This window comes from Vicugna pacos, chromosome 12 (genome assembly GCF_048564905.1).
Source record: "Vicugna pacos chromosome 12, VicPac4, whole genome shotgun sequence".
NCBI lineage: Eukaryota > Metazoa > Chordata > Mammalia > Artiodactyla > Camelidae > Vicugna > Vicugna pacos.
Window position 1 is genome coordinate 42,686,235 of NC_132998.1, and position 22,845 is coordinate 42,709,079.

Genomic DNA, 22,845 nt, shown 5'->3' on the forward strand with positions numbered 1-22,845 from the left:
AAGAGTAACCACGGCAACCGCCAATCCCAAGGAAGATGGACCGGCCTTTCCTTACCGGTGCCCCAGTAGGACAAACTAACTCTATTCGAAATTGCAACGAATGCTTCATCACAGGAGTTGGGTGAGGAACTTAAAATTTCTTCCAGGTAACTTTAAATATTTAAATAATTTTGGAAAGTAGTTAATGAAGAAATGACATTTTGTTACAATTACCCAAGTAGAGGTAGCCCGACCTTTAAATTGTTTCTGATCTATCTATATTTATTACTTGCACCTAATCAATGTTGATTTGCTCATGTATAAATTGTTTATTCCACCAAATCTTAATCCTGTTCTGAATAGAGACTTCTGGAGCCTGAAATTATGGAAGTCAAGCCAGTAAACTGTTTGCCTTCCATAACAACAGTTGATTTAAAACAAACAAACAAACCCAATCAATTATCACTCAATGCCTGTTCAAAACTTCTAAGTGAGTAAGTGTGGGGGTAAGAAATTTGAAAATTATTTTCTGGAATATGTTTTGCTGTAAAATATTGACGGTGGCACCCTCTGTTTTAATATAAAATTTAAAGTTTAAGTGTATCATGCTTTTTAATTTTAACTTAAAAATTCAACAAAGTTTCTTTTTTGGCGAGCAAATATATAGTGTACAAAATGTGAAATTTCATTTTAGTAACATATTTCTGATTTCAATTTTTTTAAGAGTTTGCAAACGAAGCATTAAATTCCAAGAGGAAGTGGCTAAGCATAACTGTAAAAGATATCTGATATACAATAAAACAAAAGCAAACAGTTCAGTGAGCCTTTGAAAGAAAACAGACTGTATTTCCTGGTAACAGTAAACTTGTATTGCATCAACATAAGAATTAATATAGAATGAGAAATAAGTAGACTTTTGATATTAAAAAATGGTGTCTACTTTAAGAAAGATGATTTTTTAAAATAAAATACTCCTGGTTTCAGATCTAATTACATTTAGGATATTTTCATTATCAAGGTACATGGTCAAGTGCCTTTTTTCTTTTCTTAATTCAGTTTTGTTGATATACATGCTATTCAAACTTTTCATTTAAAACTCAGGCTACCAGATCATGTTAAAATTCACATGTAAAAATCTTAAGATTAATTTTATTGGTAATTATGAAATTATCCAGGCTTTGCCTAAAGAATATCAAATCCATTAGTAGTTAATCAATTCTTAAAAATAATTTGGAAGTTAATTTAGTAATCAACTAATCAGAAATTAGTTGATTACTAAAGATGTCTGAATTGCTTTCCTTCTTAAGGCTCACCTTGTCAAACAAATTGACAACAAAAAAGAAAAATATTGAAAGTTTTTCTGAAGATAAATTAATCCATGGTGCCTGTTATTACACCTCTTATACTTTGACATTATTTTTTACTTCGGAAGAAAAGTGAACAACTCTTATCCATTAGTTGTAACGTAGCTATTACTAAATTGGTAAATAAGGAAAAATACAACAATTATCTCAAATCATTATAGATTATAAGTCAATTTAACTTGAAACTATTGTTTAATTCCACAATGTTTAGCAAAAATCTATTTAATTACAATTTTCCTAGAAACTAAAGCCTAAAATGGATTAGGTGACTTAGTCCATAACCCTTTAATCTGAATTTTTTTTTCTTTTTAATAGGTTATTTTCTTTTCATTAAACTTTGTTCTTGTTTTGAAAATCATCCACAGGTCTGGTTGGCTTATAGCCTTTTGGCTTAGCCCAACATATTGCCCTTAGAGAACACATATCCATATTGACTGAGACAATGAAAGGATGAAAGCAAACTGTTTGTTTCTCAGATATCTGACAAGAATAAGATTTCTTTGAAAATGTTCATTGAGTGGTGGAATTACTTTAGTTTAATTGCAGTCTTCATTAGCCATCTTATTTTTCATATGGCAGTGATATAATTTAAATATTTGAGTAACATTATAGTTTGCAAATAGCTGCATAGCAGGTGTTTCTTTGCTTCATTTTCTTGAGGGTGATTATTAAGTAATAATATTTTTAATGTGAGCTATCGTGTCAGATTCATAGACTCTGCTTCTCTTTTTCCGTTTAAAGACTATCCAGAAGTCTCAAATTGCCTCTCTAACCCTCCCTGCAGCTGCCGTGACCACTATTTGAGGCCATCACTTTCCACCAGGCCCCATTCCATTTTCCAACCTCATGAACACCACCCTTGTGTAACCTTAGTATTTCTATACTAAGATGTGGTGTAATAAGATTTTAGGTAACATTCAGCCAGGTGCTGGACTAATTGCTTTACAAACATAATCTCATTTAATTTTCACAACATCCCTCTGAGATGCATTGCTGTTCTAATCGATGTTTATAGATGATGATAATGGGGCTTGCAAAGGGTAGCAAGAGAGGTTTGTATCTCTGGGTTTGGATCTCAGCTCTGCCTCATATTAACTAGATGACCTCAAGAAAGTTGTTTTACCTTCCTGAGTCTCTTTCCTCACTGGTAATATTGGGGATACTAGCATAATGGTGCCTAATTTGCAAAATTTTGATGGTCAAGGCAATCAGTATAAATGACATATATAGAATAAGGGATAATTTAAATAGCTTAAGTATTTAAGCTCTGTAGACTTGGGTTTGGATTTCATCTTTGCATCTAATATCCCAATGCTGCCAATTCTGCTTCCTGCTATCTCTCTCATATTTCCATCCCCACTGCCATCTTGCCGTTTAGACCACACACATTTCTTATGAACTGGCATATTAGCTTTGTGCAGTATCCCCCATCTTAGGTTTCTTTTCTGTTTTGACTTCTAAGCTGACTACAAAATTATGGCTCCCCATTTTACTTTCAGAAAACATAAAAGCAAATTCTTAGCAGAGCATACATGATCCCTAGCAATCTTTACTGAGTCTGCCTCTCTAGCCTTATCTTTCCTCTCCTGCCATTCTGACCTGTGCCTCCATGCACTTCACTATGAAGCCTGTGAATACGGTGTTCCATCTGTCTTGAAAACTTCCTACTTCTACCCTGTTTTGGTCTAACTGGGAACTTCTTAATTATCCTTCAAGGATTATCTCAAATTCATCTCCTTTCTGAAACTTCCTAGTTCCATTTATTCCCAGTCCTAACATCCCCAACACCTAATTCAGATTTAGCCACAGGTTTTAATATTTGATTCCCTAATAATTTGTCTTGTTTATTCATTTTTTTGTGTGTTCCCATCTTCTGGCACTTAGAAGAAACTTAAAAACAATAACAAAAAGTAATTAGAGTATTATTTAGTGAAAAATGACACCTATGAATAGGTGAATTGTTGCAAACTGTCTTTCCCTATAGCATTTATACTATGAAAAATATCTCTGCTGTTGGACCATTAATTAACTAAACAGGAAATGAACCAAAGAAATACCACACCAGGATATTACTTGATTAAGTTAAAAACAAAGTCTTATGACTCAGCCATAAAAACGAATGAAACAATGCCATTTGCAGCAACATGGATGGACCTAGTGATTATGATACTAAGTGTAGTAAGCCATAAAGAGAAAGAAAAATACCGTATGATATCATTTATATGTAGAATCTTAAAAAAAAATGACACAAATGAACTTATTTACAAAACAGAAACAGACTCACAGACATAGAAAACAAACGTACAGTTACCGGGGGAAAAGGGGGTGGTAAGGGATAAATTGAGAATTCAGGATTTGCAGATATAAATACTATATATAAAACAGATAAGCAACAAGGTCTTACTGTATCACACAGGGAACTATATTCAATATCTCATAATAGCTTATAATGAAAAATAATATGAAAACTAATAAATACATGTATAACTGAATCACTATACTGTACACTAGAAAGCAACACAGCATTGTAAATCAACTATATTTCAATTAAAAAACATTAAAAACCAAATTCTTTGTCTATAGCAAAATAAAACAAAGTTCTTTCACACTACAAATATTTAAATAGGAACTCGAGTAACTTGTGTATTTTTGTGTTATAACATCTTCAAGTTCATTGACGTTGTTTTGAGTATGCGGGGCTTGTGGCTGAAAGGATCGGCACCTGACCACCTCTTACCATTCTATGCAAACAGGGCTATGGGCTTCCTTGACTCATTGCTAAGACACCTTGTTTGTTGTGTTCTAACTTTACCTTGAACTCTTTGCTGCGGTCTGAATGTTCCCCACCCTCACTCCCTGCCCCCACCCAATTCACATGTTGAAATCCTCACACCCGGTTGTGATGGTGTTGGAGATGGGACCTTTAGGAGGTGGTTATGTTATGAGGGTGGATCCCTCATGAATGGGATTAGGGCTTTTATGGAAGAGATCCCACAGAGGTCCCTAGCCACTTCGGCCATGTGAGGATCTAAGAAGTCTGAAACCTGGCACCCTGATCTCAGACTTCTAGCCTGCAGAATGGGGAGAAATAAATTTCTGTTGTTTATAGACTACCTTGTCTGTGGCATTTTGTTAACAGCGGCCCGAACTGACTAAATCACTACTGTTTTGAAATTACCACGGGCATCCTCCTTAACCAAGTGGGCTGACTTTGATAGTATGGAATTCTCACCCTTTTTGGCATCTGTCTCATGTAACACTATTTTAGAAATTTCTTCCTCTATCAGTGTCCATGAGATCTTGCTTTGGTTATTTTCTCATTTCGTAAAAGTTGTCTCTAAAAAATAAAGATTTCTAATTATTATCATTCTCTACCATCAAACCTCCACTCATTTTTATCTGTAATGAATCCCTCATCTCTTTCACTTACTCCCATGACATCAGCTCTCTGTGGAAGATTCCCAAGCCTGAGTAACCTGTGGTGTCCACTTACCTGCATGCCATTTCCAATGCTTAACCACAAGGTATTTTTTTATCAATTCAAACCCAATTATTAAACATTAAATTCATGAAATTTATGTAATTTTTTCAAACAATTTCTATTGATTATCATTATTCTTTTATTTTCCCACTGTAAAAAAATCTTTCTGATCATCTTTGCTTCTTTCTCATCTGTAGTAAAGCATAATGAAACTGTATCCAAGCCTTCTTTTTCTCCCTCCAGCTATCTTTTATTCTGCCCTTTCTGAACTGTCAGGCATTGTGTTGGCATTTCTCACCCTAATTCACTTCTTTCCATCATCTTGGGCACACAGTTGCCTCCACCTCCAGCTGAGAAGTGCCATATGACTAAGTATGTGCCAGCCGAATAGGAGCAGAGGGAAGTGTGCAGCTTCCACTTCACTTGCTTAACAGATGCTTACCTGAGTTTATTCATCCTCTTCCTTTCTGCTGCTTGTAAAGGATGACACTTGAGCATATCTGGCAGCCATATATTGAACAGCCTGGAGAAAGCCCCATGTTCCTAAGGTGATTTCCCAGTAGAGACCTAATTACCCACCTGGTACTGAGAAAGAAGAAACTTCTGTGTATTTTTGTATTTGGATGTTTTAATAAAACATTTTAGCCTTGACTCTAACCTGCTAATTGTTACCAAATCAAGAGTCAAGTCTCTGCCTTCAGCATTTCACAACAGAGTCTCTGCAGAGAGCTCTCATTCGTTATCTCCTTTCTCTTTCTCATTTGTAGAGAAACAGAGGCTAGGACTTTGGCCCTAAATTCTCGTTCAGTATGTAGGAGAGGATCTCATATGCAGCAGTAAATAGAATTGAAGCCAAAAATGTAGATATACAGCATCTTGGGAAGGAAACAGAAATAAAAATCAAGCAATCTTTCCAACTCAGTGTCCCATTCAAATGGGCCAGGCACTGGAGAAATCCAAGAATAAGACTAGAGGTCAGAACCTGGGGAAACCAAATGACAGCAGGTGAGTTCAAGGCACAGGGTAAAAGACAAAGCCTAGAGAGAGTCCTGAAGCTGGGAAGAAGGCCTTGGGTTGAAGTAGGTGGGGAGGTGTATGCACACTAACCTAGAAATCTCCATTTTCCAGTGCATCCTTCAGTTGAACAAATAGATTAGTTTCTTTCTAACTAGGGACAAATAGCTTCAAATTAGTCTTACAAAATCTGCTTTCACCATGTCAATTAAACAAAACATGTATTGAAACATTGTAAATTACAGTATTTTTTAAAATAGGGAGCCAGTGAGAAATGAAACAATGAAGGAAAAAAGAAAGCCTGGAAACATACCCAAGAAAATTTAAAACATTCGTATCTAATAAACAAAGCATCCAAAACCAATGGGGTAAGTGTTGATTTTTTTCATAAATATTTTAGGAAAATTTGCTGTCTGGAAAATAATTTTTATTTAAACCACCTGAAGTTACTTCTTTTCCTTACACTGTATATCAAAGTAAATTGTGAACTAATTAAATGATTTAATTTACCTATTCACTGATTCATTCATTCAACAGTTATCTATTGAGTACCTACTATATGCTAGACTTGGGGTTTAAATGGTGTAAAAGGCCTTCTCTCTCCAGTTAAAGACCTCAGAGGCTACATTGGAAGAAAGACAAGGTGAAAACAGGTAACAAATTGAGGTTAGGGAAAGGCCTCCAAGGCAAAACCTCAGTGAGGAACAGATACTATTCTGGGAAAAAAAGGTAACAGAGGTAAATGAAAGGTTTCTAGCAAGGAGAACAAGATATGCTAAGACTGGAAACAAAATATTTTACTTTCTGAAAACTGCATGAAGTTCAGTAAGGCAGCTCTTAACATGTTATACAGATGACTCCTTGGTCTTGACTGCCTGGCCAAAAAAATGCAGATAAAGAAAAACAGGTACAGTTTCAAGATACCCTCAATATTTCTGTACATTCAGGAGATCAGAAAGAAATGTTATACTGACTGCTGGTATGAGAAAAAATATGCAAATAAACAACATGAGTAGGCAGAATTGTTTAAAGTTGTTACTGTGGTGAGTGTTTATAGTAAAGGTTGTGCTTATTTTTTCAGAATCATCAGTATATGGAGAGGAAGAATGTTAAGGAAAAGTGAAACATTAATTTTTAAATACTTTCTTAATCTCATCAATGGAGCTTTCTTGGTAAGTATCTTCATCAACAGCTAGGAAAGAAAATGTAATGCATTTTTATTGGAAGTTACTAAAAAATAAGAATTGGCTATCTTTTTTGCAGGTGCTTGGACTTTTACTTATGGGATTTGGTGCATGGCTTTTATTAGACAGAAATAGTTTTTTCACAGTTTTGGGTATGTATTTTCCTTTTTCTCTTAAGTGAAACAAGGCATTCAGTTTTAAACAAATGCATGTGTGTTTTATTCAGCAGGTGGCAGTATTTCTCTAAAATTCATTAAGTCCCGTCAAATTTTTCCTCGGAAGGTCTATGTCAATTGGTTTTACAAACACCTTATTAAATAATAAGACTTGAATCCAGATCATAAAGTAGAAAGAATTTTGAGACAGAGAGCTAGGAACTTTGGACATGAGGGATGAGAGAAATGGAGGATTGTGGTTGTTCTGATGAATCTGGACTTTTGCAGATCTGTGGACTTGAAAAGATAATGGAAATCAACATAGTTTCTCTGCCCAAGTTAAATAATCTCTTTTAAAATTCAGTTACCATATATTCTACAATCACTTGGTTAGAAATTAAGTATTCTCTATGCAAACAACTTAAGTATACATCAATGGATGAATGGATGAAGAAGATGTGAGATTACATATTACATTATATTATATTACATTATATTATATTATATTATATTATATTATATTATATATATTATATATACTTTAGAGTATATATATATTAGAGTATATATATACTTTATATATATAAAATATTTCCCCGATATTAATAAAGTAGTTGAATGCCTTCAACTTTATTAGAAAAAAGCTTTGGATTTCACATTAACCCTATTTTACCATTTTGTGGAGTGCTGTGGTTACTGTGGACTGAAGTTTCATAGACCAAGGGTTATATTCATGTAAATATCCTTGGTTGGCAGAAAGGAGGCCACATTTCAAATGCTCAGTAGCCACAGGTGGCTATTGGGTGTTGGCTACCTTATCAGACCGCACAGATTAGGACATTTCCATTATCTCAATAAATTCTATTGAACACCACTGTTTATTCACTAACTATATGGAAAAAAAACCTGTGTACTTTAGAGCCAACAGATTTATTAGTGGATATCAAGTAAGAAAAAAATATGTAGGAAAAAGCAAGCTAAATAAAGACTTACTATGTAATAAATACAGTGCTACAAAATGTTAAATAATTTATGTCAACTTCAGCTACACCTAAGTGCCTGTTATCTTTTTTTCCTGTTTGTATCCTTTGCCTATGCAAGAGTATTCATGATGTTTGCTAACGGTAAACATCTGCTAAGAGTAAATGGGTGTCGGGAGATCTTTCTATCTTTCTCCTTTCCTTCCCCTCAATGACAATAATAGCTTCCGGTCATTTAGCACGGACTCTGTGCCCGGCACTGGGCTGAGTACGTCCCATGCAGTATCTAATTTAATAGCATAGTGATTAAGGTGGAACAAAAATCATTTTCTTTTCTTTTTGCTTCCCCTCCATTATAGACTTGACAAATAATTCTTATCAATCCTAATGTACTTGCTTGTGGAAAAAAACCTGCAAATTTGGTCAGAAACTTACTTTTTAAGTTCTATTTTTTTAATCATGTATTTAAAAGACTTAGTGAAATCTCAATTAAGTTTTCAGTTAAATAACCAGTTTGAGGCAAGAAACGTTGGGTTCTCCCCTCTTCTTTTTCTGTAACTTTCAATTAATTTGCCTCTTTTTAACTTTCAGTTAATTTACCTCTTTTTAAGTCATTCTGCCCTCACCTCTCAATCTGTGATAACACCATGCCACCTGAGGTCTTCATCTATCCTCTGCCACTGTAATAGCTTCTGATAGCCTTGTCCTCTGATCTCCTTTCTCAGCCATCTTCCAAATGCCACGGAAGGAATTGATTCAAATTTAACCATGAAACATTGAGAACTTCTCTCTGACCCCCCATCGTCATTATTTACTCACATGACAAATATTTATAGAGCACCTTCTACACATTAGGCACTATCCCACAAGCTGAGGATACAGTAGCATAGAAGAAAGATAAAGGGCCTGCCCTCATGGCACTTAATTCCAGTGAGGAAGACTGGAAAATAGCACACAAAATGCTCATAACTAAGACCCCCTGTCTCACCTGCCTGAAACTGTAAGTGCCAGCAATGCTGAATTTCCTACCAACACTGCATGGGTCTGTGTCTCGGGACGCTTCCCCCATCCCAACCTAGAGATTCCCTGTTATAATTAAAGCCTAAGCTCGGGTGTTGCCTTCTCCAGTGATCTTGCCAACCTCCACCTTCCAGCCTTCTCCGCTACTGGGTTAGGTGCCCTTGTCCCCAGTGATGTGCCGGTAAATGTTCTGGGATGGCGTCTTGCATTTACGATATTTGCTGATTTCTGTGGTTTAAATAATCCTATGATGGCCAATTTCAAGGTGCCAGTGTGGACTGAGTTGGATTATGGATTTTGTGAAAATTTAACAGTTGGCTTTTATGTGCCAGAACGGTCTGGTTTCAGCACACTGCTGCCCACTGCCTCTGCTCTTCTCCCATAGAACCTAGGGCATATATAGTCCATACAGTCCTCCCTTTTTAAAATATTTGTTAAGCACTTAGTGTTCTACATCTGTGCCACAACACTAAGCATTTAACAGTTTGTTGATTACATAAATATTTAGTCTCTAGTACAGAGAGCCTAGTCTAGATGGGGAGAGAATAAAACAACTTTAATGGGGGCATATTAGCAATAAACTGAGGGTTTCATTCAAGGGAAACAACCCACATATGTTAGGTGCTCAAAATATTTTTGATAAATGAATGAATGAATACATAAATGTTTGGAGGTATACTGGACATAGAAGCATTCACCCTAGAAAAAAAATTGTCTTCTTTAGGAGAAGACAATGAAGAACAGGTAAAGGTAAAGATATCTTCTGAGATTTAAGAAATTCCCTACCATGTCATTAAAGGAAGAAAAGTTGTTGCTAAGAGTAAGAGGTGCTAGAATGAGGTTAAAAAAGAGAGAAGAGAATCCTAATGGTTTGGCAACAGCTGCTTAGGGAAACCTTGGGTTGCTGCATTTATTATTAAACAGAAAACAAGTATCACTTAATAATAAGTTATGTTGTAGTCCCCACAGATGAAAATAATCACTTGGAAGTATATATTTTTCGAATTTTGATGGGAACTGGATCTGCTACTGTTCTTCTTTGCCTCTTGGGTTATTTGGGAATTCACAATGAAATCAGATGGCTCCTCATTCTGGTATGTATTTCATTTCAATAGCCTGAATTTGTACCTTCGAGTTTCAGTGTTCAGGTCACCCAAGTGAGCAAGAATGATTTATGTTACTGTAACAATGCAGTGTAGTGTGCCCTTGGGAGAAAGGAGGGGAAGCGCTCCCTCTCAAGAATCTTTCGCAGTGGAATTTTCTTGGTGAGTTTTCCATGGGTCAAATCTGGACCTCAACACTTGCACACTTAGGTATTAATTTTCAACACACAGTCAATAGGAAGCCATCTCCTCAGGTGAACTACAATGAACCAAACCTAAATCGGAAGACTAAAATCAGAATAAAGTATGTTAAAGTCAATAAGCAATGAAACGTAGCAAGGAAAAGGAAACATGGCTTTTACTGGGCACATTTTCTCTCTGTGGGGGTGCTGTGTGGGAAGGTAACATATAACTGAGATCACAATTTATTATTTAACAAAGATAAATAACTGCTGAGAGGACCAGACTCTGGCATCTGGCTCGCACACTATGTATCCCCAGGCATGTAACATGAAAAGATGAATTATGGTCAGAAATACTGACCTGAACATGAGCCATTTACCATACATGTGACCAGCATGGATCACATCCCACAGATTCGGGTGAAATAGAGCTTTTAACGTTTTCTTTAAATCAGATCAGTTTTAATTCACAGGCACTCTCCTGTTAAGCAGGCAGGAAATTCAACTGTAGCCAATGGAGTCTCTTGCTAGGAAGGATGCAGAGATACTTAGCTCTTATGCAGCACTGAAATTCTGGGTGTTCGCTATGGTTTCTGGTCATCAGTTTATACTGGTTACCATGAAAGAAAGCACTCAATTTCCCAGCTCACATGGTCCCTTCAGGTCTACATATTCTGCTGTTTGAATGGCCCTACAGTGGCAAAGGTAGGGTTGCTCTTCATCCAGTATATACCAGTACAGGCGTATCAATGAAAATCATTTGTGAAGGATTGGTGAGTTGCCATTACCCCAGTTCCTTCCCTGCAGTTCCCACCCCCACCCGCCGAGACCTGAGACATTCAACCCTGGCAGTGACACAACAATTAAAGGAGCCATGCTTGACTCCTGCTTGCTTGACTCCTGGTGGGAAGTAGTTGCTGTCTAGTGTTAATAATTGCTGCCTGTGATTATTTGACTGTTACCACTGGCAGAAGCATTTTAGGCAAAACTGGAAATGATACCTTCATTTCCCTCTAGGGTCTTGCCACCTTACCATGGCAATGCCAGGAAGCCAAGTGCTAACTTTTGTTGCTTTGGGAATCCACAGACTCTAGGATTAGTCTCTGCATCTTTTTAGTCTAAAAAAAGAACCTCACTTTCCCTTATTCTCCTGAAACACCCACTCTCTATTCTCAAAGTTTATCTTTCTCTTCTTCTAGGACCTTTAGCATAATTTCCTCATGGGGTTTCTGATTTTGGATATGGAAACCAGGACAGAAATGGCTTGCAGGGAGATTTTGATTTTTCTCCTTGCCACAATGTTCCATTTAGGCAAAGGAGATACAGTGCCTACTATTAATATAATGCAGGGTTTGAGGATGGGAAAGGAAGGGGGAAACTAGGGGGAGAGAAACATAAACATCTTATAAATTTCTGCCTCATGTGATTCAAGTATCAATGGCCTCCAACTGAGAAAGTCTGAGAGACCCCATCAAAAGGAATATACATGATACTGGGACCTGATGGCTTAGATCCTGGAGCCAAGATGCCATTCTTCCTTCTAGATACTCCATGGAAGGGTATTGCAACATTTTGCCATCATGACATTTTTGCTATTCTCCTCTGAATTTACCCATACTCTTTTGATGGACACCCTTTTTCTTTAACCATATTAATTCACACAGTCAAGCTATGGGCTAATCTTATAGGCCTAAGCATTACTCTCTGTCTTAAAAGTGATTTTGCATGTTCCTGCTCTAATCAAACAGACACTGATTTTGCAGTTTAACTCTTTGGTACAGTTTTACTTCTTTCTTTTAAAAGTTCTCGGGTAGTCTCTCGCTGTCTTAAGTGCTAATAACATAAATACACTGAATTTTTCTTGTTACTGTAGACATTTAATTCCTATTAAAAGATAATTTTCAAAGGTAAAATCATGAATCACCTATATGTAAACGAGCATGTGTACAAGACTTTATTTGAATAATTAATTAACAAGGGAACCAGTAAGAAGTAACAACTGGTTTAAATGAGAATTACGTTTGTGTGGATTTATTGTCTCTATAGACTGTATGCATTTGTATTTCCATGAATAGTAGTCATTTGCATTACTTTGGACAGGGAACATTTGTATTGCTGTCAGAGTTCTGTAAGTTAATTCTCTACAGAATTAAATAACAGCTTAGTCAAAGGTAACATTTCATACGCCCGTAGGATCAGAAACTTGAGACTGTCCACTAGACAACAACTTGTCTTTGGAAAAAAAAAATAGTAACATTTTTGTTTAGTTATTTCACACAATTTTTCCTGTCTCTACCAATCTCTTGGTTGTGAAGATTAAGTGAGGTATTGTATATGGAACTATTAAACAACTAAACTTCTAAACGTATCTAAAGACCATATTTTTGTCTCTGAAAATAGCAAATATAATTGATGTCAAGGAAGCAATTTTAATTGACTATTTTAAAGTATTAAATGTTTAAAATACTAAGAACACTAACAGTAAATCATTCTTTCATATTTTAGTAAAATATTCAGACTGCTAACTTTTAAGATTACTATGAATTCTAAATAATATGTACACTACATGCTGCTGTGATGAAGAAGAATGCAGTGGCCATAATGTTAAAAAAAAAATAGTCAAATAAGCATGAAAGTAATTTTGTTTGGGTTTGGATAGAAATATTTTCAGTTTTCAAAGAAATAATCCAAATGTGCATACACATCATATCACCAACTCCATTAGACCAAACAGTCTGTTAGGGTTCTCATGAATAGTATCACTTCTTTCTATCTTACTCTTATCCAAATTTCATTGATTTTTTTCTTTTCCTTTTGTTTCAATAATTTCACTCATGTATATGAGAGCAGGAAACTTCAGCAATGCCTATGTACATTTTAAAACTCTACATATCATATGATGTGTACATTTTCCTATCATTGTAGCACCTAAAAAATATATTAGGAGCATAGCTCTTATCTCTATATTTCTTTTGTTTCAGTATGCAGTACTGTTAACGTGGGCCTTTGGTGTTCAGGTTGTCCTTTCAGCTCTAATCTTCACAAAGAAAGACGAGGTATGGAAACATCATTTGAAAAATTAGGAATATTGGATACTTTAGATTACTGAAACTTAACCCTGTATTAAAAGCTGAAGGTAAATGTCTTAGCAGGGAAAAAGGGCTCAATGGAAATACTAGAATTCTATATGGGATTGGAATAGCGGGCTTGAGAAACATGTCTTTAACTCTGTCTACAGAAGATTGAGAATGTTGTAAATAACAAAAAATGTAGGGGAAGAGGAGGTGATGCTTAGTGTGGGAAATTCCAAACTGGCCTCCCAGCCAACCCTGGGTATCACTGCTGACCCCAATCACTACACTATATTCTATTTTTGTAAAGAAACATTTTCAACTTACACTAATTTTAAATTTAGCAATTTCATTCAAATAAAATGTATTGAGTAATTCATATATTTTGTACAGGTATGGTTATGAGTAACATAATTAAATTAATTAGAACAATATTTATGTTTTTAAAGTTAAATTCAAAAAATCACATAATAAATTGCCTGGAAAAACTTTTTGGTAATAAAACTTACCGTTACAGCTGATAACTCCTTTTAATTCTTTAAGAAATGTCAATGTTTCAGTGCAGTCAAGGTCTGTATTTGTATCAAGGAGATTGTCCTGTAGCGATAAGAGCATGGGCTTGAAGTCAGACAGATCTGCATATGACGAGATAGCAACAAGCCACTTAACAGCCTTAAGCCTGTATCTTCATCTACCTATGTTTAGAGTTATGATTAACTGACAATTTTAAAGTTCCTATCACAGAGTAGCTATTTGAGAGCTCTCTTCCTTTCCTTCATTGATTTTTTTAAAAAAAATTTGGGGGGGGGAGTAATCAGGTTTTTATTTATCTTTAATGGAAGTTACAGGGGATTGAACCGAGGACCTTATGCATGCTAGGCCCACACTTTACCACAGAGCTATACCTTTCCCCACCCTTCACTGATTTTGAAGAAGTGATTAATTCCCATGCTCCCTAGCTTCAGATTCTCTCTATACATTGACTCCTAATTAATGGCCAAACCTCAACAAAATCTCTCCTATATAACTCCACTGCCCTTCAGCTTCATTTGCTCTCTTGTGCTTGACGTCTGTCTTGGATATCTGATTACCTAGGACCTGTTGTTAATGGCTTGGCATTTGGAACCAAAATTTCTTCTCTCCACATCCACAATGTGTGTGTGTGTGTGTGTACACCAAAACAGCTTAAAAGCTTTACAGGACTTCCTGAGTGGCAAAGCACCAGATCCCAACCCATCAGCCTCTCTACCTATTTTAAGAATAATAAGAACTACCATTTAATAGTAACTACCAGGTGCCAGAGGCTGTGAAAAGCACTTTATAGGCACTATATGATTGATCCTCACAACAACTCCCAGAGATGCATTGCTAGTGCTACTTCCTAGGGTAGGAAACTGAGGCTCTGAGAGCAGGAATACTTGCTAAAATACATCATGGCCAAATGACAGAGCCTGCACTCTAATACTTACTACCTGATCCCAGAGATCTCACCTTTGTTTACTTTAACTTGCCTTCTATATTCAAACTGGATTAAGCGCTCATGAGCCTCTAAGTTTTTATGTCATTTACAGTGCCTAACTCAGTGTTGGAGATGGACTAGGGCATCAGTGGATGTTTGTCAAACTGAACACATGTGAGGGAATTTGGTTTATACAGTAGTCACATAGATTATATATGAAACCCACTTTTACTCTTCTGTACTGAGGTGTGATTCATACGCACTCCGAATCTCCCAAACAATGCTTCAGAAGGTAAATAAGGTCATAAGCCTGACCCCTCTCCACAACAATATCAAGTGGAAAAACATCATTTTCTATTCTAAATTAAAAATTCTTAGAGAAATAAGTTAAATAGATGACTTACAGGTCTAAACAACATGTTATTTATTCTAATCTTCTTAAATGTATCAAAGTATACCTATGTGTGTAAGAATTTAACTTGTACAGATGTCTTAATTATTGTAGTTTTCACACCAGTTTAATTAATTTTCATTATTCAAAGACAGCATATTACAATGAGAAATTATTAGACTAGAATTCAAGTGAATTAAATTTAAAAGTCTCAGCTCTTCTTTATCTGTGTAAATAAAAAGATTATTATATTCTCTGAGCATCTGTCTACTCATTTATAAAATGCAAATGGCATCTGGTCTTTTCTTCTTTTGATATTTTTCAGAACCAAATTAGGAAGTAGTCATGAAAAGTCATAGGAACTTTTAAATGCTTAAGTAAATTGCTATTAAAATTTACCTCTGCAATATCTAGATTTAAGATAGCAGTTCTCCCCCAAACTTTCAGATATGAATGTTTTTGTTTGAGCATTAAAAAAGATACTTTTTAAATTAAAGTCATAATTCTTATAAAAATATACAATAGACACAGGCCAACAATTTTATTTAACATCTTGATTAATGTGGGAACCAGTAAGATACAAAAACCATTTCAAAGGAGAGTCCAAAGAGAAGATAATTATACAATACAAAACCAATATAAACAGACTTGGAAAGGGAAAGGATCAATTATGTCCCCACCAGGAAAAATTTATCTGCATTTCCCTGATAAAAAAATCATTGCCTAATCCAGTTTTCTACAGCTTACAAAGTTGTAAAATAAATTAAAAACTACAAAAGATATAGACTCATAGAATGACAGGACCCTGAAGGTATACTAGAGAAAGCCTCTTAGACATTCGGGAGAATAGCACATAACTTTCTCCTTAATCATAAAGTAAATCTAACGTAGTCTTCCTGTAGATCACAATGGGAAAGACCAAATGCCCCCACACTCACTGGTTGTTAAAAAGAAGAAGAAAGAAACGCTTACAAATAAGTAGGAAAGGACAAACTGACTTTGATTACTGTTTATGAGGAACCATAAGGAAAGTTTCTATCACATTTTCACTTTTAATAAAATTTTCAACAGGTTTGCCAAATGTGGCATGATGAAATTGATTCAGTCATTATTAAGTATGGGTCTAAGGATTTGCCTGAAGACATACCCAAGTGGACCATTCTGAATGCTTTACAGAAAACAGTAAGACGAAATTAACATAAAACTAAAACTTAGACGCCAAAGGTGACCACCACAGAGAAGCAGGTAGAGAAGGAAGGACAGGGGATTGGGCAGAGGAATGAGAGGTTCTTGTGTTTCATCTAAATAGACTAGGTGAGCAGTGATTGTCTCCTCTTACATATCTTGAGTTTTATCCTTTTTTTGGTCATGTGTATCTCCTTTTCTGGGTTTACTGATGTGGTTTTAACCTGGATTCATCTGTCTGGGTCTTCTGCCAAGTGAGGGAATTTGTCCTGTTACACCTGTGGGGAGATAAATCTGAGCATAGTGCCTGCTGGCCACAGAATAGCGCAGTGATTATCCTCAGTCTAAACATCAGGTTTGCCACGCAGTAGCTTTGTTATCCTCGACAAGTAACCTTCTTCACTTTAGGATCCATACTAATACCTCTGGTTGTCAAAATAAATGAAGTATTATATAGCATATGTAGAAAGGCTTGGATTTGGGACACAGTAAGCAACTAATAATTGCTAGCTAATGTTGTTAGGATTATTATCTTCCACCATTCAGATTTTTCTGGGCAAGGTAAGGGAAGGTGTGGAGTCAGCCAAATGGTTTACAAGAATAGATCAGCACGGGAACATAGTAAGTGCTTGATTTAAATTAAAAAAAAAAGAAAGCAAACATTTAGGTAGTACCAAGCCCTTTTATAGGTGCTTTGCCTACATTAACTCATTTAGTCCTCCCAACCCAATGAGGTAAGAACTATAATCTTCACTTTATAGATGGTCAGAGAAATTCAATAACTTAACCGGTGTCACATGCCTAATAAGTGGCAGAGCCAAGAGTCAATCCTAAACAGGCTACTACTAGATTTTATACTCTTAACTGCTTCACCAGAGCCTCACATACAAATAATTGTTATTTTATTATATTAAATTGTTATTTTTATTATATTCTAAAAAGAAATGCTTTTTAGAAGAATTTAAATGAATTATACTTTTACTCATCTTATTTTTTTTGCTGGTGTACGTGATCTGAACAGGTCTTACATCTTCAGGTTGCATTATGATGGACAGCAGAGTATCAAACCTTCCTATGTTCATAAGCTGATAATTAGGAAAACAGTTCTATATGTATGACACCACTATGACTAATGAGAATCCAGATTATAGTTCCTAGCAATGAATATTATTGAGATAGTATATGTAGGCTTGGTTAAGCTAACTTCTAATACCCAAACTCTAAAGCACTATTTTAGTCATTCAACCTTTCCAAGATAGTAACAATATTATTGGTACATGTTGGGACATAGGCAGTGATGGTGTTACAACTTTCAATAACAAGTTTAGAAAACAATGAAATGCTTCAACTTTCTCTTATTTTCTAGGTGACATAAAAGCTCATTCTTTCACATCCTCTCAACTCAACTTGATGGGATTGGAAATGAGACATTTCATAGATGTTTGATCATTTCTATGACTATTTTCCTTATCATCTTTTTTGGAGGGGTTTTATGGCAATTTTTCACACAATGCAAAATTTAAAGTTAACATCTCACATTAACCCTAGGAAAGTAGAAATAACCCTGAGTTGCTATGTATATTAAACATACATGGCAGCATATTTTGGATAAATTTAAAGAGAAATGCTATAGTTAGGAGAAGATATGGCTAAGGTGATTCTCTCTTCTATTTCAGGCCTTCAAAATGGTTTAATAAATCAAGTATATCTTTCATCCTGAGCTTCTATAAGACAAGTTCAGATATAATACTTTCATTCAAACACAGCCCACTTATATTAGAGATGTTTAGCTCTGGTTAACATCAACCACAGCAGCAACAAAGTCATGGATTAAACAAACAAAAATATACTTATTTGCTTAATTCACTATATTTAAATGGAGAATTAATTAATAAATTTATCACAAAACCATTTTAATGTGCATGGGAATCATATAATTAATTGCATTTTGAATATTTTAGAGTGAAACTTACAGAACCTTTTTCCTAGTTACAGTGTTGTGGCCAAAAAAATTACACAGATTGGATAAAGAATAAGAATAAAGAAAATTCAGAACAGGTGCCATGTTCTTGCACAAATTCTACATTAAGAAACTGGTTTTGTGATGAGCCACTGAATGCAACTTACTTAGAGGTAAAGATAAGGCTTCTCCAAATGTTTACTGCCTTTTTTTTGCTAGTCATTTTAGAATTCTGAGCAAATTTTTATCTTAAAAAAATGTTATTCATGGTTATTAAGTTCTTAAGCAACTTCACTAAACTGAAACCATAATGAGGTGAATTGTAGTATCATTTACATTATGTAATAAATTAATTAACCTTTTTGGAGTATGTGATCTAAGTGCTCCTAGAACTTGGGGATCATCAACCTTTCTCTTAACTATCCTTTCCAAATCCCTGCAAAGAGAGGAGGCATTTTTGGCAAATCTCTGGTGTACAGGATTGGTAAAGGAGTTGCAGTAGCAGAAATAAAGAGGAATGAGGTTAGGCAAAAACTGAGGGAGGAAACCCCAGCAGTGACAAAAGTGGTGTTTAGGTAAATTTGGCAGAAGCAAGAGTAGAGGTTCATCTGTAGCAACCGCTATTTACAGATAGGAGATACTGATAAACTAGGGATTTCCATCTCAAGAACTTCTAATACTTTATATAGTTTGTCTACTGATGTTACTCTAATTTTAAGATGACTCTTTCAGTTACATACAGATAAATAGAGCATTATGCTTTTAAAAACGCTCTCCTATTTGGGAAATAGCACTTTAGGCAGTAGTATATACCCTACTGAATTATCAGTGTGCAGAAAATCAAATCCCTCTCAAACCTTAATAAATTTCTGATTTCAACTATATGACATCTTAGCAACTTTGAAAGTAGCAGCTGAGGTGTCCTGCCATCTTATGAAGCTTTCTGGACTAAAATGTCTCCGGTTAAACATTGACTTGCTTTTTAGACTTTGATAAATTACTAATCTCCATTTCTTGTCTTGTTTGTAATGAAATTATGTATAAAACCATTTCCATCTCCAAGTCAGTCTAAGTAAGTTCTTTTCCTTAGGGTTGTGAAAATAAAATCAACACATGGTATCATGCTAATGTTTTAACATTAATTGGAATTAACTTTGGACTTTTGGCTTCAGAGGTAAGCTTTTGTTTATATGTTTAAAGATTTAAAAAAAAAAACCTATTGAATATAAACTATACAGAATAAACCGCAGAACCAGATGGAGATCTAATCGGATAAATTAATCCAGTAGGAGCCAGGACATTGAAACTGTTCACCTTCAGGAGAGAAATAGGTCCCAGCTGGAGGGATATTCCTAAATCTGCCTGGGTGGAGCCTATTAATAAGTTGTCATCCTGGGAGGTAGTGATTTCATTGCTTTGTGATTTAAGAAAGATACTTCATGTCTCGGCAGTGAGAGCACCATGTTTGGCAGTCTGCAAGTTGGCAAATTTGTTAAATCTGGGCAGATGTTAGACATTAGCAAATCTACTATTCACTCATATACTCATTCATTCCTTGCTTCATTCATTCATTCAATAAATCTGGAGGGGGGAGAACACCTACTTGTGTGCTGGGTACTGTGCCAGATGTTACAGATACAATAGGAAGCAAAATCTACATATTCCTTGACTCCCAGGGTGCCAACGGCAGAAGCAAGGTTCAGAAATAGTACTTCATTCTCCAGTTTCAGTGATGATTGATCCAGATTGATGAAAGCTAGTGAAGGCTCTGAATTCAAAGAAACTGCGAAAATGGATAGATTATTATTGTGTAGACTACAGCGTTGGAATAAATATATAATGCATGGCTTGGCCAAAATAGGATACCAAGTTTAATTTTATGTTGATCCACAAAGGCACTCACCTAAGGTTTCATAAATTCCCTTCAACTGGTAACAGCATTTGTCTCAGGATGGTGGTAAACAAGACATTCTCATAAGGATTGATAACATTCTTTTTAAATGTTTATTCTCTACCGTGTCCATGCTGAGGTATTTAAGACAAGACTGAAGGGGGGCTGGATCTTGCTCCATTTTATCACCTACCCTTTGCAGACCACCTTTCATGATCCTATACCGAAAAGAGGCAGTTTTGTAAGACTGATGACATGGTTGGAAAGATGATGAACACAAAACAGACCAGCAGTTCATTGAGGCATCTAGCCCAGTGATAGCCCATGTAATTAAAATTGAGCAGTCTATTCCTTCGTCCCCTTTATAAAGGAATTTGGTGGCAGCTGGGTTACCCTACAAGACTCACTGTGCAGACTTCTTATTCACAACCATATGTACTCACTCTGAAATGTTCTCACCCTTTCCCTTTACAGGATGCATTTTGGTAATTATCTAGTATTAACTTTACAAATTATTTTTATTGATTACATTTTGATCTCATATTGTTTCCTTTTCTTCCAGGTTTTGCAAGTCTCATTAACTATTTCTTTCTTCAGACACATCAAGAATAGAATATATGCAGAAAAGTGATCTTTGGATTTTAATTTGCCTGGAGGAAATCAGTTAATTCTCAAAATAATCATGCTGCATTCTTTCAGTCCCCCAAAAGAGTTTTGAATTACATTCATTAAATTTAGGATTTATTCAAGTCATTGGTTATATCTAATACAAAATTATTGAATATTATAATAAATCACTCCATGAAGTTTTTATTAATTTAGATTTTCAAAATATCAAATTCTGCAGTTCAGAACATTACCTTGACTTATTTTTTTAATTCAAAGGATATCACCTTATATACTTATTTCAAAATGTGAAGCATCACATGTATTGTAAATTTCTTATCTAGAAAAAAATACCTATATGATGTTCAGAAAATGCTAAGTAAGTGATTATAACATGTATTTTACATTTGCAAATTTTAAGAACACAACACTCATTTACAGGAGATTTGAAGTAAAGATGGAAAATCTTCATGATACTGATCTCTATACTGAATTAATCATTTATTTCTCTCTCCTTATAATGTTTGTAAGTGGATAATAAACATAAAGTTTTACAGATTTGGATACACTTTCATGTCAAAAATAAAATATTAAAATAAAAATGAATTTTTCACTACAGCAAAAATGATCTATTCTAAAACTCACTGAATTTCCATACTCTCTACTTGCTCCTCATTTTTCCCCTTTTTTTTGTAAGTTTTGTTTAGTGCGTGCATGTGCAATTCTCTGAAGGATATAAAAATAACTTGCCTGTGCTGTTTTCCTAACAATGATACTATGCGAGCAGAAAAAAAGTCTTTTGAAAAAATAAAAAAGTGCTCTACAAATACGAGGTATTATATCATTGTTGTCTTTTATAGAAAAAAGCTGCATTCACTTTAAGGAAATGAAGACAGCATAGATTAATTGAAGATTCTGCATTGATCTCGCTCCTATAGAAGGCTCACTCTCATTTACTCATTCAATTATATCTCATTTCGTCTATCTATTCAGTACATTGCCCATTTCAGAGACCTATGGACTTTTTTTAAAGTCAGCACTTTGAAAATAGAATAACTTTTCTCTAAGTGACCTGTAAATAGATGAGCCTTCTATTCTTTAAGGAAAATTCTCTTGGAATTTAAAGCCTACTTTCAAATTCCTACTGGAACACACTGATTGCAAAAGTCTCTCTCCTCTTGGGAGTTGAGAATCAACTTATTTGTAATCAAATAAATATTACAGAAATGTATTCTGATATATTTATTTTTGCATCAGGAAACAAAAAGGGTCTCTAGATACTTGATTGCCTATTTTCAGTTAATACAATTAAATAACAAAATACATGCCACCACTGACCAAATCTATCACCTTATGATTTTAGGAAACATTAAAGGATGTTGCTTTAAACCTTGAATAAAATAAAGACTTCTTTCGTAAGATAAAATAGAGTAGATCAGGATCATATTTCTGTCAATTTTGTTTTTTTTTTTTCAGTTTTCTGAGATAGAAAACTTAGAAAGTTCTGAATCAATCTGGATCAGAAGTGGAAAAGTGAGTTCGAATTTAGAACAACACATAATCCTGACTTCCCTTCAAATTGTCATATCACTTGCAAAAACGCATTTAACTTACTACAGGCTCCTCGTTTTAAATATATCTCAAAAAATCAGGGTTATTTTGTGGTGGTACTACATAAGTGGACTACTTTCAAATTCTTTTTATCTTCTTATCTTCTTCCAGATAAAGACACATGCATTCAGTCAACAAGCATTTAGGAGCATCGGCTACGTGCCAGGGACATTGCTCTCATTTGAGATGTGAAGATGAAGAGGCACATA

At 35.1% G+C, this 22,845-nt stretch overlaps 1 protein-coding gene across 2 annotated transcripts; it reads left to right on the top strand.

The window, feature by feature from the left end:
- The first annotated feature begins 91 nt into the window (after positions 1-91).
- TSPAN19 (tetraspanin 19) lies at positions 92-21,854 on the top strand. 2 transcript variants are annotated; one of them, XM_072973318.1, is made up of 10 exons: positions 92-146; positions 6,099-6,206; positions 6,920-7,010; positions 7,102-7,174; positions 10,138-10,271; positions 13,444-13,518; positions 16,455-16,565; positions 18,558-18,701; positions 19,619-19,702; positions 20,982-21,854. In XM_072973318.1, the coding sequence occupies exons 2-10, from the start codon at positions 6,202-6,204 to the stop codon at positions 21,048-21,050; spliced, it is 786 nt and encodes a 261-aa protein (XP_072829419.1). In that variant the 5' UTR covers positions 92-146; positions 6,099-6,201; the 3' UTR covers positions 21,051-21,854. The 2 variants fall into 2 exon arrangements, with proteins under 2 accessions (XP_072829419.1, XP_072829420.1); XM_072973319.1 differs by lacking the exon at positions 16,455-16,565 and having other exon boundaries at positions 18,564-18,701.
- Positions 21,855-22,845: the final 991 nt, after the last annotated feature.